The following is a 24,187-nucleotide window of genomic DNA, read 5'->3' as shown; positions in this document are numbered from 1 at the left end:
ATATACTGCACACTTTATTTTCTATATTTGTTTTAAAATAGTAATATATATATATTTCTTTACTTTAAATGGTGTCTCTTCTTAAATTATTATTATTAGGCTATTATTTTTAAATAAATAATTTTCTTTGTGTTTGAAAAGACAGTCGGGTACTTTTACACATAACAGCAGTGTTAATATATGTTATTACAGTTATTACATCACTAATATATGGCTTGAATATTTGATTCGCACCTGAAACGCCCCTTTGGGTAACCTGCACCGTCGTCTTCCTCAATGCTGTCAGACAGAATAAAGGATATTTGCCTATGGTGCGGAAAGGGACCATCTGAAAACTCTACCCACAGCTAAAACGTCAACTGAATGAGTGATTGGACACTGCCTGTGTTTAATAGTGAGTGGAAGTTTCAGACGGTCCCTTAAATACGCTAAGCAATGAAAGCGCATCGGAGCATTTTCGGTTATAATTCTGCAGCCACACCAACTGACAGTTCTGAGTGCAGTGTTATATGTCTATATATTATAGTTATATACCATTTATATACCAATACATCAAGCCAAGTGTGCTAAATCTTTGCAAATTGCCGCCGGCAGTGAGCGCGGGAACGAGAATCCGAATATCCAAAAATATCGAACCTAAAACTAACTTTACCCCGCTCAGGGAGTTTAGAGTGAGGGACTTGCTCATCATGGAAATTATGCAAAAGGAGGTTCATGAAAGCTCGACCAGTGCTTAAAATCAGCATTTACACATAGCCTTAACGAGGCACACAAAACTGCCGCGTGACCCAGGAGGTAAAGGTCACCCGTATTCCCATTCAAAATCATGGACGCCGGGATGATCTGAGCTTGAAATTCATTCTCTTGTAAATATTTATTGTCTTATATGAAATATTAAATGTAAGAATATCTTCCCAATTTATTTGTTATTATTTTTATTATTATTAATTATAATTGTTTATTTACTGTTGTAGCTGTTATAAAACACTAGCACGAATTCTCATCTGTATACGTTAAGTCTGTGAACTGCATCTTGCTTTGTTCATTGCTGCAATATGTACAAATGTAAATAAACCGAATCTCTAAAAAATTCTTTTATTTATCATTTCCAAAACGCACGAAACACTGATGTCAGTTTAAAACGTGTATTTAAAGCAATCAAACTATAGCTGCCTTAGACTCATTTTTAGGACAAAATTAATTATGCAGGATCCCTATAGTTTTTTTTTTTTTTTTTGTTAGTGCACGTGACCTACTTAACTTATAGAGTCATATTGGTTTTACAACACTAATGCGCGTGTCGAGAAGTTTAATTTATAGCCAAATTAGGTTTCGTTTTCCACATACTGTACATCATCACTCCGATCCACATTCATTCATTCATCAAAAATAACAACATTTAAATGCGTGTCACAACTTCCGAATTACTTTCGTTTTTTGGGAAATCAATACTAATTCGTGACCCGGTGTTGCTGCTTCACTCTCGTTTTCGATTCAGGCTGTATTTATAATGATGTGCTTCAGTCCATTCACGCGCTGAAAAACTGCTGTGAACTGTTGTGATGTTGTGTTATTGGGGGGCACCGGTCAGAGAGGGCCTCGGGTTGTTACAGCCTGGCTATGTCAAACATGCGGATAGTGGTGGAATACACATCATTTGTCCAAAAACTGAAATTCGGGACATCTCAGCGGGAAAGCGCTTTATTGGATTCATCCGGGATGGGAAGGTCTCGATCCTGAAACTGCGCACTGAAGACAATGGTCATGATGGCAAACTAAGTATGATAAACAAAATTGTAACATCTTAAATAACTGGCAATTAAATAATAATAATTAAATAACTCGTTTTTTAATTTAATAATGCTTAAAACAAATTATACATCTTTTCAAAGGTCTCAACATTGATATCCGATCTCTGTTTCATGACAGCAATTTAATTATTTGTGCCAGGAGTACAAATGAAACATGCAATATCAAAAATGGGACTTCATACTTTTGTTATGAAAACACGATCGCCAGATGAATCCAGTTCAACACACTTGGATCAATTGTCCATGACAAGCGTTCATTGAAAATCATCCAATAGCACTTTTTGTCCATAAAAGTGATAAATATGATAAATATTGATATATTCTCCATTGTTTACATGAGATCTCGCCTGAAAGAATTACCCTTCATCATCGTTCTTCAACAAACTGCAATCGGAGCTGCATTCATGATGTAAAACTGTATATGATCTTATATATTAGAGTCTCATAAACAAAATGAGCCGGTCTCCAGTCTATTTTTAAAAATGCGGTGTAGTTTTATTCATAATAGCCAAGCAGTGCAGTCAGAGTTTGTGTTGTCCTTGAGAGGCGGAGCCTTAATTTTACTAGCGATTTTACAGAGAAAAAAGCTGCAGGAACCCCATTTTGTGTTCAATCATCTTCAAATTTGAAACGTAACTTCTTTAGACTTGTGGCTTTGAGAACATTGTGTTTCTGGGTTGTCTTGGCACTTTTATTATTGTTTTTGTAGATTATAAAACATGTTCAGCACAAAATATTCCATTACTATAAACTTCAGCTTCTCTAACTTTAAATAATAACAACATATATTAATTCTGAAACTTGGTAAATAAAGCCCAAAGTGTCTTCTTTCAAAAGATACTACAACTGTGTCCATATATGGTATACTCCAAATGGTCCAGTAAATAAAACCATTTAAGTTATGTAATTTTCATGGTTTGTGCTCAAAAAGGGGGCGCACATCAATATGTTTCTTAAACTAATTAGACATGGTAGAGACATCTCCTTTTAGCTCTCTGTTCATGTGGGAGACCTGGGTTCGAATCCGGTGTACATCCGGGCGCCGCATCACTAGACTTCAGTGTCATCCGGGGTTTAGCCCACAGGCCATATTTTCAATGACGGATTACGAACTGATGCCCATGGGCCGGTACACCATGGAGGCCCCCATGAGGTGACTGCATTCACTTTTATGCACTACAGGACGCTTGGCAGATTTGATTGGATTTTTCAAATTGATGGAAGGAAAGTTTGGAGCAATGTCTTACACTGCCAGTTATATGTACTTTGTAATTATGAACCAATCCAAAATCACGCGTTATTAACAGGGATGTGCATGGAATTCAAATATCAAAATCACTATTCGGATATTCCGCACGTGTTTACAGGTCTTCAACCCAATCTATGTCTGGCAGTACCTGACAAACCTACAGGTTTTGGGCCAGGTTTGGGTCAGTTTTTCAAGTAGGCTATAGGGCGAGTTAAGAGCTGTTCACACGTGCGTCGAGGCATGTAAACACACACTGGACGGACATCTTTGATTGTTGTGCCACAACTCACTTTATCAGCGTACCGTGCAAGACCATTGCATTTTTGTAGACACTGTGTTAAGTTTAGACTTGAATATTTATAAATGCATCTCGATACGTCTGTGTTCTGTTTGACCATTTGTTGCACTGCATCAGTGCTGGTGTCACACATCGACAGTCAGGTCAAGTTGGAAATATATTCACAGATTCGAACTTCCGGGATCAATAACTAATTACAGAAACGTTGTTAAAATACAAACGACACCTCTTTCCAACCGTAGTAATGTAGACAATGAGCTACAACCTCATTTTCATCAAAACGATCATTCCTCCAAGCTGGACAAATTACATTGATCTCTACACGCAGCCGACTGAAGCTGCGTTCACACTGCCAGCTACTTTGTAGCTGCATGTCACCAGTGGCTGGCGGTTAGGTCGCTAGTGGTGTGTATGGAGAGTCTAAACAGCACTGTTTCTTTACAATTAATATTATTATTAAAATATTAGGATCACGAGAGCTCTACTATCTTCTCTAATATTGGCTGTCGCTCCCGAAAGTCCCTCTTCATTTGCATAAAGTTAAACAATTCTCAACTTTGTCACGTCGCTGGACACGCCCACATCCGGTCGCCAAAAGTCACCGTCGCTCGTGTTGCCGGAAGTCGCCAGCTCTCATTGAAAATGAATTTGATGAGGTTGTTTTGTCGCTGCGTGTCGCTGGCAGTGTGAACGCAGCTTGAGATACAAATCCACAGGGACATCTGCAAAGTGCAAATCCGAAAAGCGATACTACAAAAATATTCAATAACTTCACTGTTACACATTGTAGTGTCACCAAATTCAGTTCACACATCAGTGGTCTCCTGCTGGTTATAATATACCTGGCAAAGTTTGTGTGAGCCAATGTTTTTACAATGTTGTTTTTAATATTTGTTATGATATTTGAACAGTTGAACTGATCAAATTATTTTATTTACTCTGACCTAGAACAACTACAGATAAAGAAAGATAAAATCAGATCAATTGTCTGTGGGGGAGCTGGGGCGGTCCTGCTTGCTTATGGAGGAAAAGTTCTCATTATGGACAACTCTTCTATGTGCACGTATGTTTATCTGACAGCAGGCATATCACCAATAACAGAAGTATTATCATCTAGCCTTTATTCTTTTTTACATACATATATATATTGATTCACTAAAGTGCTGTTTGATTTAAATTACCCAGTTTGAAGAGTGGAGACTTGACACATTGTTTTGTCCTTGCAGTCCTCTCAAAGGCCTGGAAAACAGGAAGGTGATTCAGATCGCATGTGGAGACCAGCATTCAATGGCACTAACCGATGGTACTCACCAGCAGCAGATGAATAGAAAATTGCTGCCATTTTTATTTTGGCAGCATTAGATTGACTTGAATTGATAAAAATGGTGCATTTGCCAGAGTAGATATGCAGAGTTGTTCCTCTTCTCTTCTCAGATGCTCAGTTGTTTGTATGGGGTGAGAACTCTCACGGTCAGCTGGGTTTGAAGGAAGGACGATCTGGCTCTTTGACTGCTCAACATGTTCAGAGTCTGAGTGGGATTCCTCTGGTCCAGATCAGCGCTGGAGGAGACCACAGTTTCGCCTTGTCTATCTCTGGAGTTGTGTTTGGCTGGGGGAAGAACAATGCTGGACAGCTGGGCCTAGGAGACACCACAGGTTCCCATTTTTATCCAATCTGTCTCTTCTCAGTAATATTTCTGAGATTTGTTCAATACAGTGTGAAGCCCATATTAATGCATGAATGTGATATTCTGTATTTGGAAGTGATGAATTTATTGTGGTGCCATCACAGACAGGTACGTCCCAACAGTTGTAAACAGCCTGAACCAGAAGAAAACTGTGTTCATCTCTTGTGGAGGGGAACATACTGCCACTTTATCAAAGGTATTATATTTCATACCAGTTATTTGATATTATAGTACATTGCACATTTGTCATAGAATGATATAACAAGCTGGACAGAAAAAGTAGTAAAATGTTACACTTTTAAAGGCTTAAAATTTTATGATAAAGTAATGATAATTGTATTATCAGGGAGGCACTGTGTTCACATTTGGATCTGGACGTTTTGGCCAACTTGGGCACAACTCAATTACAGATGAACATCATCCACAGGTGGTCGATAAACTGTGCGGATCTAAAGTGTCTCGGATCACATGTGGAAGGTAGACTAGCCAGTTTACGTGCTGTATTGCAATCTATATTTCAGAAAACCAGAACATATAAATTACCAATATTACTGAGTGGCTTCCTAAGCAACCAATCGGCCCATTTGCTAGGGTGGGTAGAGTCACGTTGGATTAACCTCCTCGTGGTCATTATTATGTGGTTCTTGCTCTCGGTGGGGTGCGTGGTGAGTTGTGCATGGATGCTGTGGGAATAGTGTGAAGCCTCCACACACGCTAGGTCTCCGCATTAACGCGCTCAACAAGCCACGTGATATGATGCACGGATTGATGGTCTCAGACGCGGAGGCAACTGAGATTCATCCTCCGCCACATAGATTGAGGAAAGTAACTATGCCACCACGAGGACTTAGAGCGCATTGGGAATTGGACATTCCAAATTGGGGAGAAAAGAGGAGAAAAAAAAATTACAATTAAAAATAACCAACATTACAACATGAATATTCTTAACATGGCTTAAACAAATATAAGTATTTTATTAATCTTAGTGAATGGGTTTTCATTCTTTGTTGTATACTAGAAATCACACACTTGTGTTAGTGGAATCGTCAAAGCTGATCTATTCATTTGGATGTGGGACACAAGGGCAGCTGGGAAATGGACAAATGAGTAATCAGTCTGTGCCATTACCTGTGGAGCTGCCTATTGGTAATTACAAATCAGTATAACTATAGGTTTCGATATGAATATGTTTATTAATTATGTTGGTATTATGTCAACTCTGCTATTAATTAAATATTTGTTGTACACAGAATCTAATCACAAATGTGCAATTGAAAAACTCATTGCTGGGGAGAACCATTCTTTTGCATTGTGCTTCAAGGTAACACAAATGTTTATTCGGAATTAGTTGAACAAACTTGGAAATAGTTTACTTTATTGTTGCAATGATTATAATTTTTAGAAACTTGGGAATGAATCAGCAAAGCCAAAACCCAATCTGGACAGAGGGGTTTGGACATTAAATGAAAGAAGGATTGAACTATGGGTGACCGAAAGTTATTCAAAGTCATGGAGAACAATCAAGAAGTGAGTGTTTGACTCAATGTGAACCATGGACAGTTCAGTATTGACAATCAATAGACTATAAAAAGTGAATTACTACTGTATGATTGTTTGTTATTTACAGGGAAATTAACAAAGTGTTCTCATCCGCTGCCTGTCTGAATGGAAGTTTTCTCAAAACAAGGTAATGCGACACTAGGTAGACTTGTCTAGCACATTTCTGAACACTTCACAGATTTTATGGCAGTTTTCTGTCTTTGTAGTTGTGACAAACATTACCAGACATCTGTTGAGTTCTGCGGTTTGGATTTCAACCTGGTCAGAAAATCTTTTGCAGAGATGTCAGAGAAGGAAAGAGTGATATCAGAGGTAACAGCCAATCCACATTTTTTTTATTTTTATTACATTTTAAATAAAAAAAATGCAGGTAGTGATTGTTGTGTTTCAGGTATTGAAGGTGGTTCAGCATACACTGCTGCCTTCTCTGAACACAACCCCAGCTGGTGTTGAAGATCTGAGGCTTTACCTTCTCCTCCCTGAACTCATCAGCGTTCTCCAGAAACCACAAAGAACTGAACTCACTGAAGCACTGGCCTCCAAAATCCTTCGGCTGAATCCTGCTGCACTGAGGGTGTTAGGTAAAACCGTCATACATTTTCAACCTTTGTTTTTGTTTTGTCTTATGTATTTTCATGTTAAGTTATAATTTCAGATATGTACTGGTCCAGACTCCCTCATGATTGTCTCCAAGGGATGGTGAAGTTATTTCGTAAGGCATCTGCCAAGTTGATTGGCAGTATTGCTGTTGAAAGCATGACGTGTGACATACCGACACGCTTGCAGAAATGCGTGCAGGTCCTTCAGATGCTCTATAAGGTGCCCTTCATTAAACTTCACTACATACTTTGAAATCATGGAAACTTTATAATAGTAGTTTAATATATACTTTTTGTGTTTTTGTTGTGAAGGTCTGCTGCAGTACCCACAATGACATCACAAAGACTGATTTCATCATTCACGAGATCAATGATTTGCTTGAGACAGTGAGAACCCCAAAAATATTACAAGATATCTTAGGGAAACTGAAATATAAAATAATTCTGTTTTTCTTACATCAATAGTTGCAAGTCACCAGTGAAAGCATAAACAACATGAATCAGCAGCCAGGGATCATGGCCTTTAATGGAAACGTCATTATGAGAAATCAAATGATGGCATTGGCACAGTACTATTTTGTAGGTACCAAAAACATTTGGCCGTACATCTTATACGTATGTTTATTTGCGATAATATAGCATCTTTCTTATTTCATCTGTTACAGAAAACTTTAAACAGTCTTTTGTCACTTCCATGCATCTTTAACCTAGAAGCCAAATGCAGCTTTCTGAAAAACAAAATATGGCAGGTAATTTTGTCTTGAACAAAACAAATCAACCTAAAAGTTTTTGTTCATATAGTTCTTTTTGAATATTAGCTAAATGCTGTAATTGTAGGGGTCATACCAACTGATTTTGAGACGCACAGCACTAGTGGACGATTGTTTCTCTCTGTTGAGAAATAGCAACGAGGAATATCTCAAAACAAGATGGCTGAGTGTAAGACAAGATTATTTTCTCTTCTCACCGATGAGGTGCAAATGCTGAACACAGTTATGGATATTACATATATTTGATGTTCTTAAAGGAATGGCTCACCCAAAAATGAAGATTCTCTCATTTACTCCCCCTCATGCCATCCCAGATGTGTATTTCATCGCTGAACTCAAATGAAGAGTTTTAGAAGAATTTCTCAGCTCTTTTGGTCCATACAATGCAAGTGAATGGTGAGCAATTTTCAGAAGTCAGCATTACAGTAATCCATAAGACTCCAGTGGTTAATGTTGAAGCGATAAGATAGATGTGGGTGAGAAACAGATCAATACTGAAGTCCTGTTTTTACTATAAAATCTCCTTCCTGTTCAGTCAGTCTCTACTTTAAAGTTCACAGTGTTTTCGGTGATTCACATTCTTAATGCATATCGCCCCTTCCAGGGCAGGGAGAAGAATTTCTAGGAAAAAAGAACTGAATTATTGATCTGTTTCTCATCCACACCATCATATCACTTCTAAAGTGGATTAAACCACTGGAGTCTTATGGATTACTTTTATGATGCCTTTATGTGCTTTTTGGAGGATCAAAATGTTGGCACCCATTCACTTGATTTGTATGGACCTACAGAGCTGAAATATTCTTCTAAAACTCATAATTTGTGTTCTGCAGAAGAAAGTAAGTAATACAAATCTGGGATGGCATGAGGGTCCTGGATCCTGTCACTTTGCCAGTCATATTTATAGTGGTGACAGGATCCTCCTGACACTCATGTTCTGTGTTTGTGTTTTCATGTTAGGAGCGTGGTGTCTGGGTCCTGACTCCTAGTTTGGTTTATGTTCTGGGTCGGGATTCAGACACTCATGCTCCATGTCTCGTCTTTTGTGAGCGCATAGCTTAGATTTCGGTCCTCTTTGTTTGATTCCCCATCACCATGTGCACTTGTCTCATGTGTTAGCACATAGCTTTGTGTTTTTCTGCCATTTGCTTCCCTGACCCCGCCTCCTCCTTACACTCATCACACTCCTCATTGGCTGTGTCTCGTTTGGAAGGCTGCGTGCTAGGTAGGACGCGTCCTTTGAAGGCTGCAGTATACTGAGTGTTCTCCTTTAAACAAGTCTCCTTTAAAAGAGACGGCCTTCGTAGAACAAACGGAAACGGAATGTAACATGGTTGCTATGACAGCACGCCACTCTTCAACAAGTGCGAGCGCTTTGAGTGAGAAGGGAACAAAGTCCCTTTAGAAGGGAATGTATGAGGTACATTTTAGGAGAGTTATAATGATGTAAAGAGAAAAGAAAATAGATTTTACAGGTGTACTTTTAGTCTAATACTTTATTTTAATTATATATTAATATAATTATACATATTATAAACTCTGCACCCATCTACTGAGGTACTTCAAATTGGGAATTAACATTCCTTGCGTTTGGACATCACATTTACAGGCACATTGGCGTTATTTTTTTTAGACATTTCCGTTGAAGCAATGAATTGTGGGTTGTGAAGTATACACCTCATGAATCCTCCGAAAGAAGGCTGCATTCGAAGTGTCCTACTCGCTTTTATGAAACGAGACAGCCTCGATGACGTATGCGGCCGACAGATGTGACCTCCAGAGGACGCATCCTTCCAAACGAGACACAGCCATTTAGTCCTTGTTATGTTAATTGGATTTACCTGTTCCTTATGTGCCTTACCTGCTCCCTGTCCTCTTATGTTTATTTGAGATAATTTTGATCTCATTTTGATTAGTCAGTTGTTTGTCATTTTGTCTTTCAGTTTAGAAGATTGTTATTGTTTTGCTTTTCAGTGTTCTCCCTTGTGAGAGTTTGTTTTTCCCTGTTTGTATTGTTTTATTTGATAAAATCTTTAATTTTGCTAATTCCTGCAATTGGGTTCTTATTCCTGCTTACGTCCTGTAACAGGTAAGTAAATGATGAATTTTCATTTTTGGGGGAACAATACCTTTAACATCTAAATTGCTGTTAGAAGTTACATTGACAATTTTATTGTCACCTAGATTTAATGGGGTTAGTTCACCCAAAAATGAGAATTCTCTCATTTACTGACCCTCATGCTATCCCAGATGTGTATGTCTTTCTTCTGAAGAACTGAAGATTTCTAGAAGTATATTTCAGCTTTGTAGGTCCATACAATGCAAGTGAATGGGTGCCAAAATTTTCACGCTCCAAAAAGCACAAAGGCTGTTTAAATGTAAGCCATATGATGCCAGTGGTTAAATCCATGTCTTTTGAAGCGGTACAATTGTTTTGTGAAAACAGACCAAAATATAACTCTTTAACTGTTAACCTTGACATCAGCAGACTTCTTGGAGATCATGATTACAAGCTCTATTACACTTCCCTGTTGCTATCTGGTGCTCTACGCATGCCTCAAGCATTAGGAAGAGTAATCAAGCTTTGAAATAATGCAGTGCAAAATGCTCAGTGACTCTCTTTTTTTTTTTTTTTTTGGTCTGTTCTCTCTCAAAACCAATTGGATCACTTCAGAAGACATATATTAAACCACTGGAGTCTAATGGAGGACCTTTTATGCTGTCTTTCTGTAATTTTTGAAGCTTCAAAGTTTGTCACCATTCACTTGCATTGTATGGACCTACAAAGCTGCGATATATTTTTCTAAAAATCTTCATTTGTGTTCTACAGAAGAAAGAAAGGCATACACATCTGGGATGACATTAGAGTAAATGATGAGCGAATTTTCATTTATGGGCGAACCATTCCTTTCAGTCATCCATCCGCATGCTACAATTTCAAAATGTATTACTGCAAAAATAAATGAATGGGAACATAAAATAAAATAAAGTGATACAGTTATGAACAGCGGTTTAAAATATATTTTTCATTAAAGGTGGTTTTCACAGATGATATGAATCATTCAGATGTCAACAAGAGAGACTTTTTTAAGAAAGTGTTTGAAGAGTTGTGTGCACCAGCTTCTCAGATGTTCAAGGGTGATTGCAGAACTATGATCTGGTTCCCAACAAGGGTAAGGCAAAAACTTTTACTTTTTACATGGTACTATTTTAAGGTAACTTCCTATAGTTCAGACATTGGCTATCTGTTTATTTCCATGGTTCTCTTTGACTGTTACCGCTTATTTCCTTAAACCAGCCAAGTATTGAGAAGGAGAGGTACTTCCTGTTTGGGATCCTGTGTGGATTGGCCTTCAACAACAACTGTGTTGTGGACCTGCCCTTTCCTTTAGCCTTGTTCAAGAAACTTCTCAACGTCAAGCCATCTCTTAAAGACTTGAGCGAGTTTGACCCGGTTATTAGCAAGTGAGTGTTTTTAATTCAGTGTTAACTTGGTTCCTTTAAGCATCTCTGCATTTGTCGGTAACAATGTTGACAATGTTTGATTAGATATCTAATATTAATACTAATAATGATGTTCTCAGGAGTTTGCAGTACATTCTGGACTACAGCGATGATGTTGAAGAAATGGACATGAATTTCAGGGTTGGTTTGTTTGGTTGTGACATTATTGTGTGCTGTAACCTCACAATAATACAGTATGGCAGCACTGAAATATCTTTTAGTCATAAAGTGCTCCAATTTTCTCTGTTTTAAAAATCAGATCGAATGGGATGGAACAGAAGTGGAATTGGATCCCGCTGAGCCAGGAAAAATCGTCACAAATGACAACAGGTAAGTTTTTTTATTTTATCAGGAAATCAAATGATACCGTGTCACCTGTGTCACTTTAAAGTATTGTTTCTGCTGAACTCTTGAGCTTGGAATTCAGATATAAAACATCTTTAATTTACACAACAGGAAAGACTTTGTGGACAAGTATGTGGATTATGCCCTGAATAAGTCTGTGGAGGAAGTGTTTGAAGAATTCAGGAGAGGTTTCTTCAAAGGGTGTGAGAGTCACATTGTGGAGATGTTTGAACCAATGGAGCTGAGAGGAGTGATGGTGGGCAATAAAGACTATGACTGGGACACACTCAAGAAGGTCCACACATATTTTAAACATCTTAAACAAATCACCCATGTCAAATGTCTTAAGTAGGAAACTCTTGAGTGATTGAGTACAGTATCCTATTAATTACTGTATATCAGTACTATTATATCAGTAGTCTCATTGGGAAACAAATGGCAGACTCACATTTATCTTTTGATCAACAGGAAACCAGATATGAAGGATTATTTGATGATGAACATCCAACCATCATCTCATTCTGGGAGGTGTTTGATGAACTAACATCAAGGGAAAAGAAGGCCTTTCTATGTAAGTTAAGTTCAATAACCCTTTAAAATGACATTTATCAAAATGCTATTGGTTCATGAGATAAATGGTTTTTAAAGCCGCAAAACGAAAGCACTGAAGGCCTCGGCACACTCACGGGAAAGTGCTTCGAAACAGCTGAGCAACAACTTGCTGTTTGCGAACATGCAGTCAGCAGCCATGCTGCTGTGGGAGGCGTTTAGAGATGCATTTAACCTCGTGCGACCCCGAGTCCACGGGATGAAAATAAGGTCTGAGCACTGATCCTCCATCAGTGATTGTGTGTTCCTGGTGTAACTCGGGCAGTTGTTGTTGCCATCCTGTACCTGTTTCACAGGTGTGATATTCAGATGTACCGATCCTGTGCAGGTGTTGTTGCACATTGTCTGCCACTGCGAGGACGATCAACTGTCCTTCCTGAACAGCTGTCCTTCCTGTCCGCCTTTAGCACTGTCTTAGGCGTCTCACATTACGACGTTGCAATTTATTGCCCTGGCCACATCTGCAGTCCTCATGCCTCTATGCAGCATGCCTAAGGCACATTCACACAGATGAGCAGGGACCCTGGGCATCTTAAGACATTTGCTGTGTCTTAACGGGCGTTTCACAGGTGCATGTTCATGAATTGTTTATGGTTCATTGAACAAGCATGGAAAACATTGTTTAAACACTTTACAATAAAGATCTGTAAAGTTATTTGGATTTTTACAAAATTATCTTTAAAATACCGTGTCCTAAAAAAGGGACGTTTCTTTTTTCTTTTTAGGAAAACTATTTGCTGTAGATTTTTTATTTATTTTTTGCTAATATTTGAAATCAAAAATGGAAAATGCACACAGCAGTCACGCAAGGGTCTCAGGAGGTTAAATATGAGGACGCATGAGACTACATGTAAAACATCAACTAATATGTCAATAAAGTGTGTTATCTATGACTTCATGCCTCATTCTATGAGTAGAATTCACATGAGATTAGTAAAAGAAGCTGTTTTAACTACTCTATAATAATTCAAAGTTATAAATATGATGTAGGAAATGTGTATTTTGTAATGTTTACCTTTCTGTATTCATGGCACTAATGCGCTAAGACTCTATACATGGCCATAATATGTGCCAATTACACTCTGTTATTGTAATTTATGATGACACTGATACTACTATGAAGATGGATATATTAAAGAGTGTTAATGGGTAGAATACAGATGAATGATGATAGGCACACCTTACTTTGGGCAGATGTGTGAATGGCTTGCAGCTTCAGACAGCACATGAGTGAAGCAGCATATGGGCAGTATTTGGGTAGATTTGATTCCTTTTGTAGACTTTTTAAACAAACAAAAAAAAAGTTGCAGGACATGTTCTTTGAAAATGATCATACAGATACAGGGTAAGTTTGCACCAGCTTGCTAAGAAATGTACCCGCCGATTTGTTCATGTTGTTTGATCTTAACTTACTGGACGGGAATTAGTTGTCGGCCTCAAAGTAGGTGGAGCTCCAGGTCACACCTACCGATGACGTGGACCAATGACAGTAAGAATGTGTTTAAGAAGTTTTCCTAAAATTTGCCCTTGCGAGCTGTTACGAACCACCGAAACAAATTAAAAAGATTTTTTCTAAATGATGTCACACCTGTATGTCGTATGAAGTGTGCCGGGGCCGTTGGTCGCATTTCTACCATTTACACCTTGTTTCACCCTTTTCCATTCTCCAGTGTTCTTGACAGGGTTTGAGCGAGTGCCATTTCTTGGTATGAGTCAGGTGAATATGAGAGTCAGAGACTTGCACAACTCTACTCAGGACCATCTACCAAAGGCTCTGACCTGCCACTCCCTGCTGGAGCTTCCTGTTTATCAGAGCAAGACAACACTAAAGAAGAAACTAATAGAGGCCCTCAACCACAAGAGAGGGTTCTGGGAGGATTGAGATTGATGCTTTAAACATTTTTATCTTACCTGTGGTCCACTGTGCAAATGCAGATAGCTCTCAGGAAATAATTATCCAGACGGTGTTGTATGCGATTGCAGCTGTTTTGCTAACTCCTTCCATTTTGCTAACTGGTACCACATGCCCTTCCTGCAAAATCTGCCCTTTAAAGACATGTCAGAAAAACCAACCACTAAGCAAAATTATTACAAAGGGAGGTATTTGAAATGGCATACTTTTATATTTCTGCCATATACAGATATATGGGTCGTATGCCATTCTGAACTCGGCTTAGGACTGCCACAGAGAAATGTATGAGCACCCATTTGAGTGATATATGTCAGAGAGTAGGCAATTTATGTAAAAGAATAAAATAAAATAAATAAATAATAAAAATAATGACTAGATAGGTACAGTTTATCTTGACAAACTTTGATGTTGGCTGTCTAAAAGTAAAACAAAATTTTTTTTAATTGTAATGAGCAATGTTAAGCTAAATATATATATATATACACATTTTTTTTTTTTATGTGTAAATAATTTATTGTTTACATGTAAATTTTTGGACAGTTGGAGTTTGAATAGTCTTGGCCCATTTGAACATCCCGTCAATTTAATGTGATTTTGTGGATTTTTGATCATTTTGCATTTTTTGTCAAGCCAACATAATTTACGGCAGCTTTGAAAATCTGGCTTCACTCTTTAGATGTTGTTCTCTTTACAATAATTGGCATTTTTGTTGTGTATAATCAAAGGTCACAGATCTCAGAACTTGAGCCTTTATCTTTTTTTTTTTTTTTTAGCAATAACTCCATAGTTTATGTCCTTTCTTAATATATAGGGGAGATTAGGGATGATTGGAAGAAACACTGGGTTTGTTTTACTAGTTTTAGTTCCACCAATTGGAACAAGCTACAGCATTGTTGTCACTTTTCTTATATATATATATATATATATATATATATATATATATATAACCATTTATTCCAGATGTTTTGTGTGCAGTCCTAAGGCTGTGCCATCAAATGTTGATTTTACAGAAATAATTGAGGTGAGAAAGTAAATTAGAAACAACTACATATGAAGGTGTATTTATTTATAAGTTGTGTTATTCAGTAGATGAGCTCTGGTGTTTGTCACATTGCTGTTTCAGTTCTTTCGCACCAGGCAGGAGAGGTTTCTTTTCCAAATACTGTAATAATTGTGATAAGTTTTATTTATGAACTTAATTTATACATATATTTGTGTCTTAATACATGTTTCTAATCTTAATATGCCTTAGTATTTGTTTAATAATAATAAAAAACAGCAACTTTGCCAAGTTTTGTTTCTGATGTATTGCTGCACAAACCAAGAATAAAAGTTGTTTGTATAACAATGGATTATTTAATTTTCACAAACACAGCTAATAGTTTTGGGCATATTACATTACATCACACACACACACACACACACATATATATATTACATACGGAATAGTTGGACTCCGTCTTTTAAATGTAAATGCAATGTTTGCTGTTGTTCTGCATGTCAGGGCCACCTTTGTTTTCACTTTTGTTGATTCATGCTAAATTAATATATTTTATTTAGATATATATAAATAAATCAATAAAAATAATTCCATCAAATACTGAATTTTATTATATATTAGAAACCGTATTTATTATACATTTGGTTAATGTGTATATTTTGGCTTCTGTGGCAAATTGACAAGAGTCACGTGACCGGTGACGCAATAATCTGACTCGTAACTTCCTTGTTTTCGTCGGATCCAACTGAAACCATTTCATGTGTAAACGACCAAAACACAGAGGAGACGAAATGCATTTTACCTGGTAACACTATCTGATCTAAATAACTGATATGAATACATGTTCATTTTTTTTTTTTTTTTTTTTTATACTTAATACAGAAGACAGTATTTGCGTGATAGAAAAGTGCAGTTATAGTAACTGTCAGCTCGGTGTTATGTGTCAGTGGGTAAATCATTATCTTGAATATTAGGATTAAGTATCTGTGTTTAACATCAGCTTGACAAGATTGAGGTCTGTATTATATGAGCTACAGCTTGATTTGTGTCATTAAGAAAAGTGCCAGGCTGCTTAAGGCCAAACTCGTCAGAACAGAGATTGGACCCACATTGAATATTTTCAAACCCAGTTAGCTGCATAGATGGACAGCATTTTTTGTCATCATAGGCGCGTTTTGAATGTTCAGTCGAACTTTCGAATCACGCCTATATTGTCTAGATTCGAACATAACAAATTTAAAATAAAAATTCGTGCCTATATCATTCACGCCCACTTGTTTGAGTCAAACGTTCGGAACGTGCATGATGTCTCAAAGATGGTTAAATATTTGATTCTCATGTTCATAACGTGCCTATCACTCCCAATATTATATTCAAACGGTCGGAATGCAAATATAACTGCCATAAACTTGGTCTGAACATTCAGAACTCCCCTATGATGCACTAAATAACGTTGCAAACGTGCCTATCATGCCAACTAGTTCGATTAGAAATTTCGGAACTCGCACATGATTCAAATTTCGATTAAAACCTTCGCAATGCCTCAGAGATGCTTAAAGATTTGATTCTAGTGTTCAGCATGCACCTATGATGCCCTGAAACGTTGGAAAAGTGCCTATCATGCCAACTAGTTCGATTAGAAAGTTGGATTGGAACATTTGGAATTTAAATATAATGGCAAAAAAAGTTGATTGGAACATTCAGAACTCCCCTATGACTCACTACAATTTTATTAGAACATTCCTACAATGCATACAGTATGATGCTCAGAGAGTCCTGTGATGCTGCAGAAATTGATTAGAACTGTCTGAACATGGATATGATGTATACATGTTCTATTTGAAACTTCGCAATGCCTCAGAAATGCTTAAAGATCTGATTTTATTGTGCAGAATGCACCTATGATGCCATTAAGTTCGACTGGAATGTTGAAAACTCACCTAGTAAAACAAGTAATTCGATTTGAATGCTCAGAATGCATCTATGATGCACTAAAATGTGATTCGAACAATTCTCTCGTGCATTGCAATTTGAACCTTCGCATCGCACCACAAATGCTTGTTGGAGTGGTGGCGGTGTAGTAGGCTAAAGCATATAACTGGTAATCAGAAGGTTGCTGATTCGATCACCACAGCCACCACCATTGTGTCCTTGAGCAAGGCACTTAACTCCAGGTTGCTCTGGGGAAATTGTCCCTGTAATAAGTGCACTGTAAGTTGCTTTGGATAAAAGCGTCTTCCAAATGCATAAATGTAAATGTTACAGATTTTATTCTATAATGTTCAGAACAAGCCTATGATGCCTTATAAATTCCCTTTAAATGTTGGCATAGTGCCTATCACCCCCAATATTTGGATTTGAATGTTTGGAATGCAAATATAATGCCAAAAAGCTTGATTTGAACGTTCAGAACACACCTATGATGCACTTAAAGTTTATTAAACCACACCAGGTGGTTTATTACCTGCATGACTCATCACAAGGGCATGGCATCACTAGCTGTCATTTAAACACATACTGCCCGATATGGAAAATGGAATGAGGTGTGACCTCTTCCATTCCCTTCTACTGATTTCACACCCATTTACGCCTGCCAATCTGTGGCTCACATTGTGTTTTTAATCAATTGTGTGAAATTGTGTTTTTATTATTTTCTTGATCCGTCTTGCAACAGGTGGAGAAGACAAGGCTGTATAGCCTAAGAGCTCTCCCTTCATCCATCCATCGGTTTATGTGTGAATCATGATGCTGTGTTGGGGAAGCAGTGCTTCGGGCCAGCTGGGCATTGGTGCATCAGAGGTGCCCGTCTCTGAGCCCAGGAACTGTTGCATGTTTGACGGGAGGGGTCTGAAAGAAGTGGCATGCGGCAGCCACCACTCACTCTTCCTGTTGCATGATGGGAGTGTGTACGCATGTGGCTCCAACAGCTACGGTCAACTGGGCCATGACAAGGGAGGAGGCAGGCCAGGTGAGTATACCAGTGGTTGCAATTCTAATTTTGTTACAAAACACCTTTTAATTACACACCATCTCATTAGTATTCTAGTTAGTGGTGTTTCCAAGGTAATTATCATGACTGCTCATATTTGGGGTTAGGGATTTTAACAAACCCATAACCTTAAGTATTATACTTCTGCATGTATCCCGACCAGCCTTTTGATTTTCACTTGATGATAAAATGGGTGAAAACATCTCATAGACTTGCATTGAAAGAGGAACCTGAGCCATATCTAGAGAATAGTGATGTCAAAAGTACTGGTAATTTAGTACCTAATCTGAAGCTGAATAGAGCGATATGTGATGGCATGCGGGCATACCAAGATGGCCGCTCGAACACTTCCAGTGGGTTCACCTCCTTCTGGCAGTTTACCGTTGCATCAGCGATCCAGTTCTATATATATATATAAACTCAGCAAAAAAAGAAACATCCTTTTTTCAAGAAATCCCTTCTCGCCACAACGCGGAACTCTGGCTCGGCGGCGACCATGTCGTGGAACTCTGGCTCGGCGGTGGCTATGTCGTGGGCAGAGACTCGGAAACGACCTCTGTGGTCGTGAACATGGGCAGAGACTTTTAACCAACTTCTGTGGTCGTGAACATGAGCAGAGACTTGGAAACGACTTCTGTGGTCGTGAACATGGGCAGAGACTTGGAAACGACTTCTGTGGTCGTGAACATGAGCAGAGACTTGGAAACGACCTCTGTGGTCGTGAACATGGGCAGAGACTTGGAAACGACTTCTGTGGTCGTGAACATGAGCAGAGACTTGTAAACGATCTCCGGGGTCGTGAACATCGGCAGAGACTCGGGAGCGACCTCTGTGGACCATCTGCTTCCCACACAGTGAACGTGGAACCAATGATCTGCAGGGCGAGGTCGATCTATTGGGCCAGATTAAGGGGACGGCGACCGCCAGGCATCAAGGAGGATATGGGCTCATGAAGTCCCAACCCGGTAAATGTCCTTGAAGGCGAGCTCATTAAAAGCCACCTGACAGGCTAGGGCACAAAAGTCCTCAATGTAATCCTCCAGGGGACGACTCCCCTGGGAGAGGCTCAGAAGCTGAACTGCTAGGTCCATTGTTGTCGATCTAGTATTTTGTAACGTTGCTGGCAGACAATGACACAGGAGCAGACAAAGACGATAATGGAAGAACCCAAGTGCAGTTTATTTACAAGATGAGTGAAATCCAATAACCATAAATCTAAACGTGAAACAAAACATAAACTTGACTTGAAAACCAAACAAAAATAAACGACTTGACTTAGACTTGAAATAACCATGAAATGACATTATATCAACACTAGAAAAGGACAATGGTAAACATGAGGGCTTAAATACATGACATGGGTAACAAGACATCCAATGAACAGACAGAACTTTAAACAAGATAACAAGATTATAAAATTAAACTAATGACAAACTAGAACTGAAAACAACCTAACAAGACAAGACTAATAAAAAAAGGAACCAATGAGAACAAAACACATGAAACATGGCGTGAACAGGAAGTGAACAAATTTCTAAATAAAAGATATGAAATCAAAACATGAACAAAAACACATCTAAACATGACACCGATCTCCAGCCCTAGTCTGGTGTCAAATACTCTGAATATTTTATAGAGATCTGTTTGTACTGATAAACTATTAACATTTTAACGAAATAAAGGATACAATTGTGGTAAATTTGCCTGAATTCACCCTAAATAAAACGGTATTTTCCATTTTGGCATGCTTTAATACAGATTCGGATTCAGATTTGGAATTCATCTTTTGTACTGGTACTGACCAGACTCAACCCTGCTTAGCTTCAGTAGGCAACCGGTCTTGAGCTACAGGGTGATATGGCTGCACGGATTGACGTCTCAGACATGGAGGCAACTGAGATTCGTCCTCCGACACCTGGATTGAGTCACTACGCCACCATGAGGACCTTGAGCGCATTGGGAATTGGGCATTCCAAATTGCGGAGAAAAAATAAAATACTAAATGCTTGCAAAGAAAGCTAATTTGTTTGGAGATTTGTTTTTGGAGAACGAAAGCAAAAATAAAATTTCGCTTTGTGGTAGGTGTTCATTTTAGTTTTGTCTCACTGTATTCACACCACAAAGGGGAGTTTTTTAGCTTTCGATTTCTGGAAAAATCGTAATGAGAAAAAGAAAGGTTGGATCAGACAATGTTTTGATATGCTATACAGGTTAAAACCTTCTCCCAGCACGGGCTACTTTTCAAAACAGATTTGCCATCAGTTGCTTCTTCTGGTTCTGTGAATGGTAAAGACAGTTTTATTTAGAAGATGATTGCTATGATTGCTGATGTTTTCATTTTTAACAGACCGTGGACAACTCAAAACAGCTTACAGGTGCTTAGTGTTTTGTATCGCAACATTGTAATAACCTACATAATACAAATCTAGCAGTGGTTGCAGCCAGTCAAGATGGGATAAGAAAGATATCCAAGTAATCAAGGCCATTGTGTGATATTTCACATGGGCTTGTGACAGTCATACCATACGTGTCCACTGGCATGGAAGAAATACCCCAAAAAACTGAGATTTGCTGCTTTGGAGGTGTGTTAGGAAAAGTAATGAAAATGTATGGACATTTCTGTAGTAAATCTACATATACTGCTCAAATATTCCACTTGCTCACAATGCAAATTCATTTCTGATTTGTGAGCGAATCGTTCTTTTCCATGAATCGCGTGAACCTTTTAAAAAGCTTTATCGAGTGGAAAGGTTCCACTTTCAATCCCAAAATAACACTTAAACCTGCAGTTTGGCTTCCATAGAGAATTAATTGGGGAAGGAAACTCTGCTCCATTCAGCCCATGCCAATGGACATGTGAGTTCATGTTTCTGTGTTTATGTGTGTGTCTCACACTCACAGAGCTGGTTGGAGCACTGGATGCTCAGAAAATAGCTGGGATATCGTGTGGTCAGGCTCACTCTCTGGCTGTGAATGAGCAGGGGCAGGTGTTTGCCTGGGGGGCCGGTGAAGGTGGACAGCTGGGTCTGGGTACGGCTGAGGAAGCAGTCCGGGTGCCCAGGTAAATCATCAACATCAATTATTTATGTTAGAGTTTCTCAAACCTTTTTAAGGGACTACAGCATTTATGCATTTGAGTCAACATGAAATCAAAATGGTCCTTATTTACATTTTTAATACAAAGACCTTGTTGTGCATGATTCATCAGTACATGCATTGAACAGAAAAAAAATGCCTCTGTAATCTTTCTAGGCTTTTGTAATAACTAGCTCCCCCCTTTGAAATGACTTTCCTATTTAGCTAATGCCACCTATATCAAAAATTATGTTAACCAGTAGCCAAATGCTATGTAGGCTTATTTTAACTTAATTCAGTTTTTCTTGGAAATACTTCACAATAGAGTAGTAAATGGGTTTACGGATGTGTTTTCATGTGACTGAAAAATGACACCTATGAGTAAATTCTTAGTGTAGATCCATGTGGTTTCATTGTACTGTTATTTAGCAGTTGGGGAACTTGATGCTTTTTGTAAGGGGATGAATTCCAGAGCTTGCCCACTTTAATAAGCTCTGTATTTTATTTTTCTTTGTCCCATTTAGGTTGATTAAAAAGCTGTGCAAACATCGAATCTCACAAGTAATGTGTGGCAACCAGCACTGTATAGCACTTTCAAAAGGTAAGACAAGATTCCTATGTTGTATTAATTAGAGGCCAATTAATTGGTGCCGATAGTTGCTTTTTGAGCTATCAGTTATTGGCAAAAATCAATGGTAAAATATATGGTGATATTTGCTGATAATATTATAAAATATATTAACTGATTAGGCAGCAAGTCAGCTGCCTACGTTTTTGCATGCAGCCCGGATGTGGTAGATGAGTCGATTGTTGAGGAGTGGGGAGAGACATAGAGAAAAAACAAGTTCGTTTGAATGGACTGGGGACAAAAAGTTGTATACATTTTTCGAAAAGATTAAACTCAAATTGCTGCCCGAGTCCGACATGACAGTTGTTGATTGAAAGAAGAAAATCCACTCTAGCGCCCCTTGTGGCAACGCTGAGAATGCAGCGCATACTTACGCTGTGTAATGATTTGAGCGTTGACACATTTCACAACGCTATGACGTGTGAAATCGAGCTTGCATTGCAAGGTGCGTCTGAATTCACGTACATGCATAGAATATGTTTGGGCCATTTCTGAGCACGAGATGAAGTTGTGGAGCACAGAACCGCTCTGAACACACTGTAATAATGCTTATACAGACAGGATAGAGCAGCGTGCATAGACTTTGAACATCTCTGAACAGCAACAAACGAACAGCTTGTTTTATCTGTTAATTTAATTAAACTGTCGTAGCCCTTTGCGGTTAAGTAATCGCACAATATCATACCACGATTTTAATTTAATAAAAAATGTTGACGGTCCAAAAAGAACATAAAGGCATCATAAAAATAAACCATACATCTCCAGTGGTTAAATCCATGACTTCAGAAGTGATATGATAGATGTGGGTGAGAAACAGATCAATATTTAAGCACGTTTTTGCTAGAAATTCTTCTCTCTGCCCAGAAGGGGGCGTATGCAAGAATGTGTATCCCCAAAAACAGCAGAGCTATTCTTCTAAAAATCTTAATTTGTGTTCTGCTGAAAAAAGAAAGTCATACACATCCGGGAGGGCATATGGGTGAGTAAATTTGAGTGAATTATTCCTTTAAAGCCCGATGTGGCCCCTTTACCAAACAGTTTTTCCCTCCGCGGTACGGTATGTGTGCTACATTTTGAAGCATACGGGGTATAGCTTTCGCAACTCAGTACTCAATACTCACTACTCATGAGTACTTTTAAATTAGCTACTCTTTTACTCTTACTTGAGTAGGTTTTAGGACTGGTACTTTTACTCTTCTCACACTACATTTTTTGGAAGTAACAATACTTTCACTTGTATGATATTTCAGTATTATTTCCACCTCTGGTTATTGGTCAACAGTGGGGGGTTTTCTGTTGGACCTGATTGTCTACCTCTTCTCAGATGGTCAGCTGTTTGTATGGGGTGAGAACTCCAGCGGTCAGTTGGGTTTAGGGAAGAGTGAGCCCAGCTCTCTGTCTCCTCAACCGCTCAAATCTCTCTGTGGGATTCCGCTGGCTCAGATCAGTACTGGAGGAGACCACAGCTTTGCCTTGTCCCTCTCTGGAGCTGTGTTTGGATGGGGGAAAAACAGCGCTGGACAACTAGGGCTCAATGATTCGCAAGGTAAGACACACAAACTGTGACTGATGTAACCTAGAGATCTGTGCTGGTAACCAGAAAGTTCAAACCCTTCAAAGGCCAATCCTTTAGCTATCAGCATTTTGTCCTTCAGCAGTGCTAGGAATTGTTCCATGCTCACGCTATACTGCAAGTCCACATCAAGTTCATCATTTGGGAAAGGCCAAACCAAAGTCCATACATCTGTTACATAATGTTGTCATTTGCCTGTGATCTAATAGACCGGGCTGTTCCCTGCCACATTAAGTTCCTGCGTTCACAGAAGGTTGTGTACATCAGCTGTGGAGATGAGCATACCGCTGCCTTGACTAAGGTACACATCTGATTTTTTTTTTATATACATCATGCTCAAACAAACACATATTCAGTTCGACTTGCTGTTCTCATTTGACTGATTGACTATATTGCCTTTAGGAATAAAGTATATTGATTTTCTGAACAAACATTTTGGATTTATGAACATTTTTGCTAAGAGATTGGCGATCCCCAGTCCTAGTCTGGTGTCGAAGTACTCTGAATGTTAGCATAGATATGCTATAACTGATAAGCTGTTCTAATTATAACAGAAAAAAAGGGTGATATTGTGGTA

The 24,187-nt window shown here is 38.5% G+C and overlaps 2 protein-coding genes across 2 annotated transcripts in view; both read left to right on the top strand.

Annotated features, from left to right (window-relative positions):
• The first annotated feature begins 1,562 nt into the window (after positions 1 to 1,562).
• LOC127652057 (E3 ISG15--protein ligase HERC5-like) lies at positions 1,563 to 14,663 on the top strand. The gene is made up of 23 exons (XM_052138112.1): positions 1,563 to 1,779; positions 4,307 to 4,421; positions 4,585 to 4,661; positions 4,793 to 5,014; positions 5,151 to 5,242; positions 5,393 to 5,523; positions 6,065 to 6,192; positions 6,297 to 6,367; positions 6,449 to 6,573; positions 6,674 to 6,733; positions 6,813 to 6,918; positions 6,998 to 7,187; positions 7,262 to 7,425; positions 7,518 to 7,651; positions 7,885 to 7,954; positions 8,043 to 8,144; positions 11,011 to 11,148; positions 11,274 to 11,440; positions 11,560 to 11,620; positions 11,739 to 11,809; positions 11,936 to 12,119; positions 12,293 to 12,395; positions 14,104 to 14,663. The coding sequence occupies exons 1-23, from the start codon at positions 1,563 to 1,565 to the stop codon at positions 14,313 to 14,315; spliced, it is 2,940 nt and encodes a 979-aa protein (XP_051994072.1). The 3' UTR covers positions 14,316 to 14,663.
• A 1,386-nt stretch (positions 14,664 to 16,049) lies between these two features.
• The window catches only part of herc3 (HECT and RLD domain containing E3 ubiquitin protein ligase 3), a 30,023-nt gene continuing 21,885 nt past the window's right edge, over positions 16,050 to 24,187 (top strand). The window contains exons 1-6 of the mRNA XM_052137194.1: positions 16,050 to 16,150; positions 18,020 to 18,313; positions 21,236 to 21,395; positions 21,934 to 22,010; positions 23,362 to 23,583; positions 23,820 to 23,911. Of these exons, the coding sequence (XP_051993154.1) occupies positions 18,088 to 18,313; positions 21,236 to 21,395; positions 21,934 to 22,010; positions 23,362 to 23,583; positions 23,820 to 23,911 (777 nt within the window). The 5' untranslated portion in view covers positions 16,050 to 16,150; positions 18,020 to 18,087. The remainder of the gene's footprint in view (positions 16,151 to 18,019; positions 18,314 to 21,235; positions 21,396 to 21,933; positions 22,011 to 23,361; positions 23,584 to 23,819; positions 23,912 to 24,187) is intronic.

Source organism: Xyrauchen texanus, chromosome 11 (assembly GCF_025860055.1).
Source record: "Xyrauchen texanus isolate HMW12.3.18 chromosome 11, RBS_HiC_50CHRs, whole genome shotgun sequence".
NCBI lineage: Eukaryota > Metazoa > Chordata > Actinopteri > Cypriniformes > Catostomidae > Xyrauchen > Xyrauchen texanus.
The sequence above is the reverse complement of the archived record's forward strand: the minus strand, read 5'-3'. Positions and strand labels throughout refer to the sequence as shown.

What these genes read in the sequence shown, in the direction of transcription:
- LOC127652057 (XM_052138112.1), top strand. Translation starts at nt 1,563, where the DNA reads ATGTTGTGTTATTGGGGGGCACCGGTCAGAGAGGGCCTCGGGTTGTTA. An exon ending in TTCAATGGCACTAACCGATG is followed by an intron (nt 4,662 to 4,792) that starts GTACTCACCAGC and finishes TTCTCTTCTCAG; the next exon opens with ATGCTCAGTTGTTTGTATGG. An exon ending in ATCGTCACAAATGACAACAG is followed by an intron (nt 11,810 to 11,935) that starts GTAAGTTTTTTT and finishes TTTACACAACAG; the next exon opens with GAAAGACTTTGTGGACAAGT.